The 17,460-nt window shown below is 32.2% G+C and overlaps 3 protein-coding genes across 13 annotated transcripts in view; 1 reads left to right on the forward strand and 2 right to left on the reverse strand.

The window, feature by feature from the left end:
* LOC105201497 (Fanconi anemia group D2 protein homolog) overlaps positions 1-17,460 on the forward strand; it is a 194,246-nt gene that overhangs the window by 2,686 nt on the left and 174,100 nt on the right. The window lies entirely within an intron of this gene.
* Positions 295-7,077, reverse strand: LOC105201496. Of its 3 annotated transcripts, none has more exons than XM_026139991.2 (2): positions 6,715-7,077; positions 295-2,312 (listed from the first exon to the last, which is right to left on the reverse strand). In XM_026139991.2, exon 2 carries the CDS (start codon positions 2,021-2,023, stop codon positions 1,667-1,669), a length of 357 nt encoding a protein of 118 aa, XP_025995776.1. In that variant the 5' UTR covers positions 2,024-2,312; positions 6,715-7,077; the 3' UTR covers positions 295-1,666. The 3 variants fall into 3 exon arrangements, with proteins under 3 accessions (XP_025995776.1, XP_011167827.1, XP_011167825.1); XM_011169525.3 differs by lacking the exon at positions 6,715-7,077 and adding an exon at positions 4,443-4,568; XM_011169523.3 differs by lacking the exon at positions 6,715-7,077 and adding an exon at positions 4,096-4,561.
* LOC105206819 lies at positions 10,455-12,220 on the reverse strand. 3 transcript variants are annotated; one of them, XM_039459789.1, is made up of 4 exons: positions 12,076-12,220; positions 11,594-11,771; positions 11,268-11,430; positions 10,455-11,079 (listed from the first exon to the last, which is right to left on the reverse strand). In XM_039459789.1, exons 2-4 carry the CDS (start codon positions 11,711-11,713, stop codon positions 10,835-10,837), a joined length of 528 nt encoding a protein of 175 aa, XP_039315723.1. In that variant the 5' UTR covers positions 11,714-11,771; positions 12,076-12,220; the 3' UTR covers positions 10,455-10,834. The 3 variants fall into 3 exon arrangements, with proteins under 3 accessions (XP_039315723.1, XP_039315722.1, XP_039315724.1); XM_039459788.1 differs by having other exon boundaries at positions 11,594-11,774; positions 12,076-12,207; XM_039459790.1 differs by lacking the exon at positions 12,076-12,220 and adding an exon at positions 11,951-12,071.

A 17,460-nucleotide genomic window follows, 5' to 3' on the forward strand; every position in this document is an offset into this window, starting at 1 on the left:
ATTTTTTTTTTAAATATGTTTTTGAGGTAATTTAAAAACGAAAATTCTAAGCTATAATATTTTTCGAATTACTTATAAACCATTAAAGTTTATCAGTTGTAATGATTAAACTTGTGTGTTTAGATACGATATAGTGGTACAGGTGGAAAAATGTCCTTTTTCCAATAACGAGATAAAAATTGCTCATATGATAGCGATAAATTCTATTATTCAAATGAATGTTTTATGGATAATAACAATTTCGTAAAAATATTACAAATAGAATAAAGATATTTATTTTGTTTTTCCGCAGGACTTAATTTTTTGCTTGTTTATCTTTTTTCTTTTTTTCCTTAATGTGTGAAGAAAAAGAAGAGATGAAATATGCAAGTCTTAAGGTGTGAAAAAAGAAACTGATTATTATGCAATATTATTTATTAGAAGAAGAAAGCTATTTAACATTTCTTTTACAACTTTATATTGCTTCTCATACAGTCTAGAAAGATTACAGCAATGTTACAGAAATATTTTATTACAAGATTACAAAAATGTTGCAAAATAATGCAATATTACTGCAATGATTAAAAAATCTGCTTTTAGAAAATAGTATTGCAATATTGAAGCAATATTATATTATAATGGACCATATTGAATGCTGTAAAGATGGTAGTGCGCTTTTATCTTCCCAGCAAACATTTTGTACACAAAAAGATATCAAATTGGCACCAAATTCCAGCGGAATTTTGTACCAAAACCGTATCCTATTGTGTCCGCATTAGGATGTCCAATGTAAACCAAATCTGACGAACATATCTGAAGTCAAATTGAAACCAATACCAGAACAAATTTGATAATAATAATGTTATGACAAAATGGTATCAAACACAAACCAAATCTGTTATCAAATGCGTTGACAAATAATGCCAAATACAAACTAAATCTGTTTTCAAACCTGCTGACAGAATGACACCAAATACAGATCAAATCTGATGTTTTCGAGACCAACAAAAAAATTCATTTTTTTTTTTTTTAACAGATTTTATTATTCTTATAGCTTAATCTGTATTTATTATTTCACATATAACATTTTAATTTTTATTACAATTAGGCATTGTTATAAATTTTTGAAAACCCATGTCGGCGCCGGCTGGATTCGAACTTAAGATTTCAAAATAACTAAAAGGCTAACACTGAGCTAATCGTACACATATGATATTGTTAATAAAAAGTTATATTTGAAGTAAAGCTGAATTGAACCGAAAGAATCTTGCGTTTTGAATATTGCGCGAACACTATCACTAACCCTATGATTATTTAGTCTTAGATATTTTTAATATAAACTATATAAATAATTAAAATCTTCCTGCCCATGGTCAGATCAGTCAAAAAACAAAATTAAAAGTAGTATCGAAGCATAATAAAACATTATTGACGTAAAGATCATGTTGCAAAAGTCAATTTTGCAATTAATTGTTATAAACAAATTGTTAAAAATGACTGTAGAGGAAAACTGATTTCTCAAGCTTGTGATTGTTTTTGCATAATTCTCGCCCGTGGGCGGGAAACTTTTCATGATCTCATTCGCCCGAGAATCCAGACCGGTGGTTTGTAGAAGATACTGGAACTTGTCTTTACTTCTTATCGACATATCGTCGTTAATGTTCTTGAATCGGCTCCAGAACGGCAGCTATTCCTTGATATTGCTACTAAATTTTAGCAATTCCAGCCTTGGAAACTTCGAGGTCTTGGTAATATTGGCTACCCTCATGCTTAATCCGTCTTTCGGTATTGCGGATTTTCTCAACGTTACTTTTATTTTTGCGGTTAGGTATTGTGTTTTATATGCGTCGTCAGATTCCAGCTCTTTGGGAATAACCTCTTTGTCCAAGTCTGATTGGAAGAACGCTTGATTATACGCCGAATGCACAGTATCTAATTCAGACATCTTTGTCTCGAGAAATTGGAAGGTCACCATCTTGTCTTCACTCGAGCAATCATTGTTCATTTTTGCCGTAAAAGCCGTGAGTGCCTTCGCAAAGGCCATCCTCTGGATCTTTCTCTGTTTCTTGATAGCATCTATCGCGTCCTATCGACTGCGCCAATTGTTAAGTGTTCGACGGGATGGAGAGACAGACCCAGAAGACTAAAACTGAATTGTGTAGAAATGCTTTATTGCGCTCGAATACTACATGGTATGCGGTGCTCTTTGCTTGTCCTTTCCGTATCTCTCGAGAGGTTCTGAATGCGCGCCCTCATAATGCCGGGACCTGAACGCTACTAGCCCCACTGACGACGTCCTATCACTCATAACGAGTTACGCTCGGTCGGAACACCTGTAAAACTTGTAAGAATGACTATCCAAACTATTTTTTTCACATGATAGAAATGAAAAATTTATGCGAAAATTTGACATTTTTTTTCAAAACTGTAGAATTTTTATTTTAGTACTTTTTACTATCGGATTTATGTTCTTCTGATGTGCAATTTTATTAAAAATACAGATTTGTTCGATTTTTTATTTTAGGATGAGATAAAAAAAGTATTATACGCCATTAGTCTTCCTCGAAAACCAGAACTTGAATAGCGAGCGTCGTTACGCTGCCATATTTGAACTAATTTGGCTTTAAAAAATTTTTTTTACATTTACGAATTATAAGAAATATGTGAGAAAAGTTATGATCAATTCATTAAAAGTCTTGTGCTGCAAAAAAGAATGTATGAAAATCAGCTTTTTTTTGGCTGATTACATGACTCCCCACTCCCCTTAATAAACGTAATAGAGATAAGCTTGTTTCTGGATAATTGGCAGCAATTTGAAAATTTTCTTGGTGCGAATTTACACGGTATGCAATTTGAAGGTTAATACAGAGATATTTGATCTGTACAAGTCAATTGATTTTTTCAAAAGAAAGTTAGCATATCTTTCCGGATTTTTAGAGGGTTTCCTGCCATCAAATGTTTGGAATAAATTAACAAAACACTGTGGGAGAATTTTTTACAAATTCCAAAATAATACATTCACTAACAACATTAAGAAATTCAATGATTGTTGAATAAAACAGGACTTACAATATGTTAGATTGGAACTACTCTTGTGGTGATTATTTGAATAAAAGATATTAGAAAGAGAATAATTACATTTTTAGTTTGCTTGTACCTGATTTTTACATTTATATTACTTATGTTTCCAAATATAGAATTAGAGATAAGTAATTTTATTTAAAAACAATATATGTCAACAAGATACACTTAAGACCGAAAAATAATAAAAAGATTGGTATTTTTTTTGCCACGTTTCATCAAATTAAAAATCGGAAAAAAATATGGAACATGATATGTCATATGACTTATTCTTTGAATTTTTTTAGAAGCGGCCAATTTTTTAAGAGAGAATGTGATTTTAAAAATTTTAGATTTTTTTAAAAACAGAATTTTCAGCAAAATTGGTAACAAAATTTAAACTTGTGTATATGGTTACTCTTTATCATTATGAATTTTTTGTAAAGATTAATTTAGATTTAGAAAAAAAAAATTTTGATGAAAAATCACATTTCTTGTAATATTTTGAAATTGTGAGTTTTTGAAATAAAATTTGGCACAAAATTTTCTTTTATCTGGATAGTTATTTTGTCCCATATAACAATTACGCGTGGAGCCCGAAATCTCTATCTCGCTATATCCTTTGTTTTTGCCAATCTTTATAGTTAATTGAAAATGTGAATGGAAGGAGTTAAAAATTTGTAAAGTAAAATTCACTGTATTTAACAGCCATGGCAATATCATTTATATATCTATGGGGGAAAAAAAAACAGAACTTGAAACTTGAGAGTTTCCAGCGCTTATGTCTCAAGATCAGATTGACCGGGTTTTTCTTTTTTCGCATTCAAAATTTCATATAAGGAACTTAAATCTTATCATGGGTATTCTGGACAATGACTTTCTATTGGAATTTGTGGTTGAAACATTATTAATGAACGCCTTAAATATCAGATTTTTAAACAGTCTAAAGAATTCCAATGATATTAATCCTGAGGCTAACAAGATATTTTGGTTTACAATTTTTATTTTATTCTTTATATTTTTGATGGATTTAATAACATTTCAAGAAACTCTAACCTTAAATTATCTTTTTACAGCACTAACAAACTCCGAAAATTTATCAGAGTCGCGAATGATCCTTTTCCATTGACTTCGATGATTAACGTTTATAAAACCTTATGTCGTGATTGTGTTGAATCATACGTGAGGTAGATTGGGAAACAATTAAAAACTAGGGTATTTGAACATTGAAATCACACACATGGAAACAGTTCTGCTATTTTGTAATTGTGAACCACAAGATATAGCATGGTCACGATTTTAATAGGGAAAAAGACAAGATTTTAGGTTATGACAGATGTTATTACAAGCGTTTCCTGTCTGAAGTTTTGTATATTAACTACAACGTAACGGTTTAAACTTACAATATGATATTGACTGTTTACATCTCTCTCTGCCATTAACAAATTGTAATGAGATTTCTATATTTTTTATATTGTTTATTGGTTTATTTGTAACATCTATTATCTTATTGTACTGTTGAATGTACTGACAAGACATGATTACTCGTTTACTTTTTTATTATTTTACGTATCTTTATTTAACTTCTTTTAATTTTAACAATTTAATAGAAAAATTTTTAATTTTGACGATTATTTAAATTAATACAACCAATAGTTTAAATGTGAGTCTTATATGATTTTTTTGTAGTTTTATTTTTTTCTTTATAGTGGAGAGGGACATCTCTGATACATCTGTGCTTAGCAACTTTCATATTTTTGACATCTAACAAAGCTTCCCTCTGGAGATCTATAGCGATCTGATTTGTTCCATTCATTTGTATATATGCTAAAGATGGACCGAAACATTTATTATACATATTTTTTTTATAAATGTAATATTGAATCACTTTATTATTCAGGTTTTTGTGAAAGAGGAAAACATTATGTACATATATGTAGTAAGTACATATATGGGTAAAACTTTACAAAAAGGAAGCAGCCTCTGACGACCTTGAGCTTGACATATGTTATCAATAGGAAGGTACTGAGTGACATACAAAAGGTTTTAAGTAATGCTCACTTCTTATTAAAAAAATATTAGAGAAAAAAAAATTTGAAATCTCTCCTTTTGGTTGATGATTGATTAACTTCGTTGGTCAACTTTAGAATTTGAACGGTACAGCAAAGTTTTGTTGGGGTCTCTAGGACTACATTATGTGTGAGTGTAACTTTCTTGTGAGTAATCTTATATAAAATAAAAAGAAATGGACGAAACACGTTTGAACAGGTCCGTTCACGTATATTATTTGCATATTTTGTCTAAAATTAGAATACTAAGGATCCGAAATATATCACGAAACACATTAATTTTCAGTTTTGGACATTTTGAGTTAATAAAAAATACCTCGTATTCACCTTGTTACATAATTATACTTTTTAATAAAAATGACAATGATATAATTTTTTTAAAAGTATGATTAGAATTAAAACGCCATAGTGTAAAGCCCTTAAAAGCTAGATAAAGAAATTATTTTATTTTATTTTTATCTAAATTATTGTAATGTATATTATCGTCGTCTTCATCTTACAAGGAGATGCTACGAATTGTAAAACACGGAATCAGATGAGTCTTAGTTTATTTGAAAGGAAGGATTGAGAGTATAAAAAGTGTCAAAGCGTTTAAGTGCATGGGTCTTCGTTTCAGAGAAATTTGCATGTGAAGTTTGGCATTCGCCGCGCGGTGCATTAAGCGCGGTAGGTTAAAGCTTGAAGCCCGGTGGCTGAGGAGACTAAGGCGCGCGCCTTTTATTTTGTTTTCGGCGGCCGCATTAAGAGAGCTTAGGTGTTCGAAACCTTGCTGTGCCAATTTTTTTTTTTAATAATAGCTACATTTATCAATCGTAATTAATTTTTAATATTCTTAGCAAGATATTAATCGTTATATATTATTTGTTATATGTAACAAAATGTAATAATCAGAAAGTTTCCATATATACTTAGGTTTATTTAGTTATTTTTATTTATTATACAATTCTGACATTGCTGTACATTGTCTTGATATTATTGTTGGCGGAGAAAGAATAGAATTGAATACGCGATATGATGCAATCAGAATTCAATCATCAGAATCAATCACACACTATTTATTATCTGCGCTATAATTTAAAAATATGTTACAATTTGCATTTAGTACGCGTCAAAGTTAGTATATGAACGAGAAATTTTTAGTAATGTGAATCAATTATGTTTTTCTGTGAACTTACATAATACAGGATGCGTCAGGTGAGGACATAATGACTTTAAAACTAAAAATTGTATATTTTTTAGAAAACTTATTGTATTTTAATGAAATGTTTACAGCAAACTAAGTGACTCGTAGGTTATACAGTTATTCGATTAAATTGCTTTTAGCGGCTTTAAGAGCTTTAATTCTTTGCCGGAAATATATGCATATCCGAATTAAATGATCCTCGTCCATATGCATCTGGTAATAGCAGCTTTTAGGGAATCAAGCGTGTTATGGGGATGTTTGTTAGGTTCCCGTTCAATAACGCCTTATATGCAGTAGTTCGAAAGATTAAGATCCGGGGAGTTAGGTGGCCACCATCCCGGATTTTAAGATGTTTTAACTTGTTTAAAAGTCGCTGTGCTCGGATAAATCGCTGTTCTCGAGTTTGTACCGACATAAACTGACCTTTGCGCATCATGTAGGACTTGTACCGGATATCTTTGTAGACAATGCGATGGATTGTGCAGTCAGAAACTAGAAGATTTTGCCTTTGAAGATATGGCTCTTGTGGACTTTGAAGGGTCTTCATCAATAAATGCCCTGAACTTGCTGCACAAATTGTGATGTTCTAACTCTGTCTGAACGTGCCTCATGTTTTCTGCGCTTGGCAACACTTTTCACATTGCCATTGGATGCTTCTAACTCTTGACGAACTTTGTGAACAAACGATTGGGCGATTTTCAAAAATTGGGAAAATTAATTCGGCGCACATCCTGGTTGAATTTGGAGAAGTATATAAAATCACACAAATAAATATAAGCACTAAGATCTAGCTGCGACCGAAGTAGGCTTTCTTACTATTATTGTGTTGTTACACTATTGGTCCAATAACATATTTGTAATTTTAAATTGTAATATCTTGACTCTCACAAGATTTGCTATCTCTATATTCTAATCATAGTTGCATTTTCATAAAAACTACCTCTTTGATTTTTTTCAGAATTTTTATTTTATGAGAACACCTGTAAATACCTCAAAAACCGTCTTTTTCGGCTATTTTTTGTGGTTATTTTTGCTTGTAAAGACTATTTTGTGATGTATCTGATAAATATTTTATTCTCCACTGGAACAGAGATCATCATCAAGCATTATTAACAAATACCTTAAAGAATATCATGTTTCTGATTCAAAACATATTACGTTTTTGCTTGTTTTTATCATTTCCATGAATTTAATAAAGCGCAATTTTTTAATCTATGTCCGGATAAATTTGTAACTTTTTATAAGGAAATATAGTAACTTTTTATAAGGAAATATATTTAAATTAAACAACTGGGTGTCTATGATTTGCGAAATAATTAAATCTATAATATTTGTATTAAATATTGTTTTTGTAATTGAGTATTACAGTAATAATAATGTAGAAGGCAATAAAGTATCTAATATGTTTAATGAATTTCTTGTTGTAGTACAGACGACTCTTATGAAAAAGTATTGCTTCCGAAAAAATTAGGGTAAAGTTAGTATTTACGCTGCAGGGGGATTTACATCGCAGATGTCAGAAAAATAAAAGGAATAAAGATAGTTTAGTCACAACCACTTTGTTATGTGCTTTTATGCAATATTAGTTTTGTGTTGTATTAGGAGTACAAATTGAAAACCGCTGTTTTCCAGTAGATGGCGCCAGCGGTAAATGCTGGCGCCAAACGTTAGATCAAAAATTTTAAATGTAAGGTTGGGCATCTGGCAACAATTCCTTATCATTGCAGTTGTGAATTTTTATCGGCGTTATATATTTTTTTGTGATCGAAAATGTCGAAATTTGTGCCCAATAAGCGTCATTTGCGGGAAGTTTTGCTTTTTGCCTTCAATTCGAAAAAATCTGCGGCTGAGGCGCGTCGAATGATTGTAAAAACTTATGGTGAGGCTTCCATTAGTGAAAGAACGTGTCGAGAATGGTTCCAACGCTTCAAAAGTGGTGATTTCGGCGTAGAAGACAAGGAGCGTCCCGGACAGGTGAAAAAGTTTGAAGACGCACAATTGGAAACATTACTGAATGAAGATTCATCTCAAACGCAACAGGAGCTTGCAGATTCATTGGGCGTGACTCAACAAGCTATTTCACATCGTTTGAAAACCATGGGAATGATCCAAAAGCATGGACACTGGGTGCCATACGAATTAAAGCCGAGAGACGTCGAACGGCGTCTTTTCGCGTGCGAACAGCTGCTCCAACAGTAAAAACGGAAGGGTTTTCTGCATCGTATTGTAACCGGCGATGAAAAGTGGATCCATTATGATAATCCAAAGCGAAAAAAATCGTGGGGCTACCGCAGCCATGCATCAACATCAACGGCCAAGCCAAACATCCATGGCTCGAAGCTCATGCTGTGTATTTGGTGGGACCAGCTCGGCGTGATTTATTATGAGCTGTTGCAATCGGGTGAAACCATCACAGGAGCTCGCTACCGAACACAACTAATGCGTTTGAGCCGAGCATTGCAGGAAAAACGGCCACAATACGAGCAAAGACACGAAAAAGTGATGTTGCTGCACGACAACGCTCGGCCACATGTTGCTCAGGTCGTTAAAACCTATCTGGAAACATTGAAATGGGACGTCTTACCTCATCCGCCGTATTCTCCTGACATCGCCCCTTCAGATTACCACTTGTTCCGATCAATGGCGCATGGCCTGGCTGAGCAGCACTTCCATTATTACGAAGAGGCCAAAAACTGGGTCGATTCGTGGATCGCCGCAAAAGACGAGCAGTTTTTTCGACGCGGGATTTGTATGCTGCCCGAAAGGTGGGAGAAAGTAGTGGCCAGCGATGGACAATACTTTCAAGAATAAGTATGTAACCATTTTTCAACAATCAATCCTCAAATTTTGACAAAAAACGGCCGTTTTCAATTTGTACTCCTAATAATTACAGTTTTTTTATTGTTAATATTAACAAAACTATTGTGAATTGAATTGATTTTTTCATGTAGAAGTAGTGTGATCGTGTATTACTATCTACGTAAAATGACTGTAGGAAATGTAAAAGGCATAATGATTATTTCATGGTATGTAAATGTAGAACGATATTAAAAGATGGAGCAAGCAAGATACAAATGCATAGCTTTTATATTTTTTATTTAGTTTGATATCTTGTATATTTTACTTGTTTAAGATATACGGCTTTTTTAGCGAGCGGAATTTATGCCGTCATACAGACGCTGCGTGATTGGAAAGCAGTACTTGCCCCTATGTTTAGAACACAATGTGCATATATCTGCACTCTGTTGATGTCTGCACATATTAATTTCTTCAATATTGTGTTACATCCAGCCTTAAGGAAAAGAAGGCTATCTCTCAAAAGATGCCTGGGACTTGAGGAAGGCAGGGAAGAATGCAACAGAAACTCTTTTTATACTCGTGACCACACTAGTGGGATGTGTGGCACGAGCCGAACGCACTTTTGATGATTCCGAAATTATGCGTCAACGTGTAATGACACGCTTTAACGCTTTTTCAGAATTGTGCAATCGTTGGTCCTAATTTGAGTCAGAGAATTCAATCTCTATAACTCGGGATCGGACCGAGTGCAATCTTTTTAAGTCGGGAGGTTAGTGCGAGTACGAGATGGGTTGATGAAATAAAATTTTACATTGGAGCTTTCTTTTTAACTAAAATTTAACATATATTCTGATACTTGAAATTTACATATATAACCCTGATAGCCACCTGTCTGTGTTGTTGCTGTAATGTTGCCGAAAACAAAGGGCATTAGTTTTCAGCAAATTTAGAACAAGGTGTGTGCCTCATTTGCCTTTGATTTGACATCACACGAATTCAGCACGTTTTGCTGCCAATATGCTGCGTGTTTGCTGTCAACGGTTTATCGTTATACATAAAGAGCAACATGAGAGCAAGTTGCCAACAACATGTGCTGAGTCATAAATTTCAGCAAAAATTCAACAACATGTCGAAAATGGTTAAATATATGTTTTGTACTTTTATTTATTTATTTATTTATTTCAAATATATAAAAAATAAGTAAGTTAATTCTTCTTTCTGCTGAATTGTCATCAGAAAGAAGAATTAATTTCGAATTAATACTGAATTATTTCAGTAATACAAGTTAATAAACTTCATATTTGCTTATTATTGATACTACTTCGGTTTCTACCTATAATATACATATTTGCTATATTTCCTAATTTTGTTTTGTTTTTATCTATATATATATTGATCAGCAAATATGAACCTGTATTACTGATATAATTTTAATAATTTGTACCTTTTAAATGAAATTAATCGGGATTAGGAATAAGGAATAAATAAATTGTTGCAATTTAAAATAATACATATAATATTTTAAAAACGCGAGGCATTATTTACACGACCGATAAAAAATATAATAATAAAGAAATGAACATTACTATCTAATAAAAATATAATAAAAAATAAACATTATTATCTGAATGAAACAAGGATAAAAAAGTGATAATAGTCCTTTTTGGACAATAGTGCTATTTTAGTGGAAAAAAAAAAAAAAAAAAAAACTAGGTGGCTTCAATGACTGAATGGCAGCGCTGGGTTATCTAAGATGATCTCCTCCTTCTTCTCTCTCCTCTCTATCTTCTATTTCTTCTTCCTCTCGTCTGTTTATGCCAAATATGGCATCCGCTTCTTCGCGCCGCCTTGTTCGGCGACCTTTTTCGCCTGGTTTTCTGCGAATTGCATTTCTTATTCGTTGTTTCGCGAATCTTATTGCTTCTTTTACAGCATCATAAAATTGCTGCTGATTAGGTACCATAAAATATGGGCTGTTGGCTACTGCTTCTAAATTTATGAACAGAACAATAACATAAAAACGTTGAATAGGGACATATTCCAGTAATTATAAACATATGAATTGAAAATAATTGAGAATATAAGTTTAATATTATGATAAGTATTGTTGATATAATATTTGTATTCAAATTTTTATTCTTTCATTGTCATTAGTAATATAAATAAAAATATATTACCGTATACTGCATATAATAACTGCGTATTGTAAAGCTCGAGATTCCGGTCCTTTTCGCCCCATAAAGAATATTTGCTCAAAGCTTCGTCCATTATTATTTGCTTCATGCAAAATTTAACGCTTTCCTCTAAGGTTTGTCCTCCCAAGAATTTGAGATATGTTACCTAAAACATGTACATTCTCTAAGATAATGTAAATATGATAATGTACTTAATTTCTATACAATGCCAACAAGGATAAAAAATTTTAAATGAAACAAAATGGAATTCTGTGTTCTGGGAAACTGAATTTTGTAGGATATCTGTAAAGATTTTTTTATGTTCATACCATTACGTGATTATTATAATTATAATTATATCCGTCTGTTATGTCTACCAACGACATTAATTGTTGTCTGGAATTACGCTGCTGTTCATCGTTACATCTTGTTTGATAAAATCGCCTCATTTGTAACAGAACCCTCGCTCGCCTCTTTGATTCTAATTGCAAAATAGGCTTACGGCGTCTACTTTGAAATGAATTCATATTTTTTGTTATATTTTAAAAAGTTTACGTTTGATTAATATATATACATATATATAAATATTATCTGCGATTAATAGAACATTAATTGTTATAGTATCTGTGTGCAATAGAAAACTTCGATGAAATATTATGAAATATATGATACTAATTGTACCTAACCTCTCACTTTGCAGAAAATTATCACTTAAAAATCTAAATACGTGTACGGCCGTATGTATTGATAGGAAGAACGTATGTGTAGTTGAAGTTAAATATTGTTCAAGTAAGATATGTTCAAAACTCACTTTTAATATCAACAAAATACATGAATATATAGAGACAGCAATACGTGGCAAAATTTTCTAATGCGTATCACACTGCAGTATGAAGAGCAGGGGAGGACGAGAGACGCTCTGGCTCACCGGTCTCCTATGCGCATGCGTCAATCATATATCAGTCAATAGGTTTGTTCGAGTTGCTTGAAATCCCCAAAAATTTTTGCACTCGAGATGAGATCAATATATATATTCGATCGTAAGAAAGAGAGAGACGACAAAAAAATTAATTCAAAAAGGGCAGCAACAGGCCTAATGAGCGCTGTTATTATATAGTATATTCTTTTAGCTTTAAAGATCTGATTGGATGATCTAGAAGAATACCTCGCATGTTGAGTCTGCTGAACCCCCCCCAATCGTATAATAGGTCAACGATTTTTAATAAATATCTCGTCGCTGCATGATATAGATAGCATATTATAGATATAAATAATTGAGAATACCACTGATATCTCATTGGTGCTGTTATAATAGATAATAATTGAGAATGTTACTAATTTTAATTACATAAACATGTAAAAATTATTATAGTTTATAATTATCGAGATATATAAAAAAAAATTAATTTACTCCTGTTTATTTATAACATTGCACACGCTCGCGCAAACACACACAAATGGATTATTTTCGACATTTTGTTAAAAACATTAAATAGATTAATTATATTGTCTTGTAGCCAAATAATTATTTGGCTACAAGACAATATAAATTAATATATTTAATGTTTTTAACAAATACACGACAAAAGGACAGCATCATTATCTTTTTTTTTATTATCATCATGTTGCTCTTATGTTGTCGAAAACGATTGATAAAGCAAAATGTTTTCCACAAATAGAAGTCATTTTGTTGGCAACAGAATGAGCAACAGTTGCTCTCCGTTTGCTCTGAATCTGTTGACATAAAATGTCTCAAATCTGCTCTCATGTTGTTGAATACGTATGACTACGCATTACGTTTTCAGCAAATACACAGCAACTAATCAAAAATTTGTGCTCAGCATTAAGTTGCCTGATTTTGCAAAACATGCTTGGCTATCAGGGTAAGGTTTCTATAAAGTTGTTCAAAAGAATTAGCAAATAAATACATAATCGGTTATTGTTATTTAATAGAAAAAAAGAAACAATATAACAAGGTAATCATTATTAATTAAAACAGGAGTACGTAATCAGTTAGCTTATTTAAAATATAAAACGGTTAGGTAATGATTATTCAGAAGATTAAAATTTAAGTACATTATTTAATATTGGTAGGAAAATCTATCAAGTTAATATTATTTTTGAGGTTTAGAAACATTGAGAATTACAGGATAGTACATGATTAGTTATCAAGAATACAATTAATTACGACTACTTGAAGGAATTAATGTTAGTGTAAATTATCTGTTATTATAAGTATAGTTTTTAATTGAGAAAGCTAAGCGGTGCATATTGAATAATTGATTTAGAAACTATACATTTTGAATTAGCATTGGTATTACAAATAATTAATTTTGAAAACTTAAGCTATACGCGTTATTATGTACACAGGAGGAGATGGAACTAATCAATTTCGGTTATGGAAACCGTAGATGGGGGAAATAAATTATAAAAAAAATCTATAGGTACGTAGTATTGGTAGGGATCGTCAGGGAGGAAGACGGGGATCCGTTCATGAGGATTCAGGGTCGTAATTATAGAGTGTAGGGCATCTAAATCTAAATCGAAGTGCAGGCAGAAATCTAATAAGAAGGGGGGTATAGTTTTTAGAGGGAATTGTCGGATTGTTTCTTCAAGGGAGTCTTGAAGTTCATTAAAATGATAATACCGCGGGCGACGAGGAGGGAGGTCGACTTCTTCCAGAAACTCCACACTGGATGTGGAGCTCGCTGGAGAAGGAGTGGGGGCTTGATGCTGGGAGATCGAAGGATACCGGAGAATATGAGATGCTGGAAATAGTTTCGGGAGGGGAATTGGGAGCTATCCTGTAGGTGAGTAATGAGGAAATTGAGACGGCGGGGGACTCGGGTCGGGACTCTGGAGGAGTTTCGGGAACCTTGAGAGAGGGAGGTTCGGGATCTCGCGAATTGGATGCTTTTTTGCGGTGTTTTTCTGGGGGTGCGGTCTCCTGCTCTACGGGCTCGCGCCTTAACTCCTGGAGGTACTCCTCGTACGCGTGGTCGAGGAGTATCCGCGCTCGTCTGACCCGCTCGCGCCGAAGACGTCTTGCGGCCCGGCGACCGATTGTGCGACGGTTTCCGTGTTTGACCACTATCAACCGTATTTGCTTATTAATCGCGATCTCGAGGGAACCAAAGAATGAGAAATGGAGAACTTGTTAATGAAAAGGAAAGAGTGTAGATCTTTGTGGGTTGAAAAGGTGCTCGACGCAGCGCAGGCTGTCCGCTCTGAGAGGTGCCTCAATTGATGGCCGCTCGGAGATTTTTTAAGATGGTTGAGCACTGATCGTTTGAATTCCTGTACAGCTTCTATACTTGCAAACGCGTGGATGTGAGTGCGAATGTGAGTGCCCGAGGCGCTCGAAAGTTGCACATTTTATAGGACTTAGGAAAAGGGCGTGGGGTTAATTTTGTGGGTGAGATCGAGATTTGATTGGGTAAAGCCTTTTTGAGCTTTTTCCCTTTTCTTGGAGATTCTTTGTTATCAAAATTTTGGGTTTGTTTGTTGGGATGATCTCTTGTTGGCTAATTTTCCATCTTCTCCTGATTGTTTTTAACTTTAAGAGGGGCGAGCAGTTGCATCACCCAATCACCTAAGGGATTCGTTATCTTATGGTTTCTCTTCTTGGAACGTTTAGACCCGATTTTTATATCGTCGCGTCCGTTTATTTGGGACTAGCTTTCCATATGGATTATCTTTCCGTTCGTGATGAAACACAGGTTTGAATAAACAAAGCCGGGGTAGTAAGTTTTGATTTTATAGTTTTATAGTTTCCGTCCGGCGTCGCAACTCAATCTTATCTTTGATTGTTGCCAGACTTTAATAGCATTTAGATTTTTTTCTCTTGAGTCCAGACTTTGTTTGTTCATATGGATTATTGTATTAGGATAGGCCATTGTTTATAGTTTTGTCATCGCACGATTTCTCCCTTTTTTTTTTTATTTAACGGACTTATTGCTCCGGATGCCATTATATATTCCGAAGACAATATTTGATTTTTCTTATAGTAACCATGTGATAGTGTTATAAAAGAGAAATCGTGGAGTTCCTGATATAAGTATTATAAATTTTACAAACAATTTTTTAGCTTGTTTCGCGTTTCATATTTTGTATGATGGATGCGAAAAGGGAAATCGTGAAATCCTCCGGATGTCGAACAATTGCATTATTACTTTGTATACATATTTACTATTTTTTTTTTCTAATAAACTTTGTGAATACATTTTGTAAGTCATTATATTATTTCATATCATATTTATAGATGTTATTTGTAAATTATTGATGCGCCGTATATTTTTACACATGTGTAAGCGTAAATCCCATTACTTTTTTAATGACAAAAATGCAAGAGTTTTTTTAAGTTTCTTTTTCAAGTATAAGAAAAAAAGTATTTCATATTTGAATTTTTTTTTTTTTTTTGTTATAGTAAACAGTATGAAGTTTTCATTGGTATAATTTATTTTCCTTAAACATAGTAAATAATATTCGATAAATTAAATTTTTGATGGGTACGGCGTATATACCGACTTTACCCTACACACAAAAAATCACACAGAATTTGTTATTTTCTGTGATTTCCTTAGATTGGTAGTAATACGATTACTGCCGTATTAATGCCAATCTAAAGAAATCACAGAAAATAGCAGATTCTGTGTGTAATTTTTTTGGCAGTAATACTTTTTTATAAGGGGAAAGGCAAATCAGATTTGAAACGTTTGCATCTTAGCATTGTATACAACTGCATAATTTGTGTTATTTTTATTTGTTTATTTATAAACAAGAAAACCGAAACATGACATCATATAATGTCTGTACCACAGCGAGAAGTTTATTAACATATTAGATTTTTTATTGCTTTGTACATTATTACTATAATACTTAATTACAAAAACGATATTTAATACAAATATGTTTGTATTATAAATTTAGTTATTTTGCAAATCATAGACACTCAGTTGTTTAATTTAGATATACTATATTTTCTTATAAGAAGTAACGAATTTATCCGGACATATGTAGATTAAAAAATCGCGCTTTATTAAATACATGAAAATGACGAAAACAAGCAAAAACGTGATATGTTTTAAATCAGAAACGTGATATTTTTTAAGATGTTTGTTAATAATGCTTGACGATCTCTGTTCCAGTGAAGAATAAAATATTTATCAGATGTAGTCACAAAATGGTCTTTACAAGCAAAAGTAACCAAGAAAAATAGCCGAAAAAGGTAAAAAAAGCGGTTATTTAAACGTGTTCTCATGGAACGGAAATTCTGAAAAAAAATCGAGGAGGTAGTTTTTATAAAAATGATTAAAATATAGAGGTAGCAAGTCTGTGAAAGTCGAGATATTACAATTTAAAATATTTTTTCAGCTTATGAAAATTTTCTGTCAAAATGGAAAACTAAAATTTGTTGTTATGTGTCTGAATCATATCTAATATTTAAAATTTCAAATCGATTTATTATAAACTTGCAGAGAAAAAAATTATTTACTTTTTTTTTTTTTTTTTTTTTTGAGATTATGGACGATAGGAAGGAACCCGAGACTTGAAAATTTAGGACACTTAATTTTTTTTAATGACAAAAAGATAGGTTAAATTTCATACAAATCCATTGAAGGAGGATTTCGACGAGCCTTTTTGAGGTAATACCGTCGAAACGATATAAAAAAAAGTTTCAAATATAAGTTTTATGGATTTCTATGTACTTTATAACAGTTTGCTCATATTTTTTGAAAATGTCATTATTTCGAAATTCTTCGTCTTTTCTAAATTGCTGAAAAATTTGAAATTTTGCTTATATTAAAACTTATACCATATTTAACAACAAATTCAAACATGTATGATAAAGTTATAGTCCAAAACACATTTTTTAGAAATACTCTAAAAATATCAATATCTTTATACACGCGCCCCGTCCATATCCGCTTTATGGCGTCTATTGTTAATATTTTTATTTTATTTTATTGACTAAAAAATTTTTTTTGCATTATTATATTTTTATGTTCCTTTAAGTTTAATTTAATTGTTTTTTTATTTTTTATTTATTTATTTATTTTTTGTTTACTTATTATTTATTTATTTATTTTTTAATTGCTGAAAATTTGTACAATAATGAAAAGGCCCAGAATCTGTGGTGTTAAAAAAATGTATATACTTTTTGTACACCAAGCACATTTAAAAACTGTTATATCAT

This window comes from Solenopsis invicta, chromosome 2 (genome assembly GCF_016802725.1).
Source record: "Solenopsis invicta isolate M01_SB chromosome 2, UNIL_Sinv_3.0, whole genome shotgun sequence".
In the NCBI taxonomy this organism is placed as follows: Eukaryota; Metazoa; Arthropoda; class Insecta; order Hymenoptera; family Formicidae; genus Solenopsis; species Solenopsis invicta.

Bases quoted from the DNA above. Each gene is read 5' to 3' on its own strand.
- LOC105201496 (XM_026139991.2), bottom strand. From the start codon at position 2,023: ATGGCCTTTGCGAAGGCACTCACGGCTTTTACGGCAAAAATGAACAAT.
- LOC105206819 (XM_039459789.1), bottom strand. From the start codon at position 11,713: ATGAGGCGATTTTATCAAACAAGATGTAACGATGAACAGCAGCGTAAT. The intron at 11,431-11,593 runs GTATGAACATAA...TACATGTTTTAG, and splicing joins ATTATAATAATCACGTAATG to GTAACATATCTCAAATTCTT. The intron at 11,080-11,267 runs GTAATATATTTT...TCATAAATTTAG, and splicing joins GTTATTATATGCAGTATACG to AAGCAGTAGCCAACAGCCCA.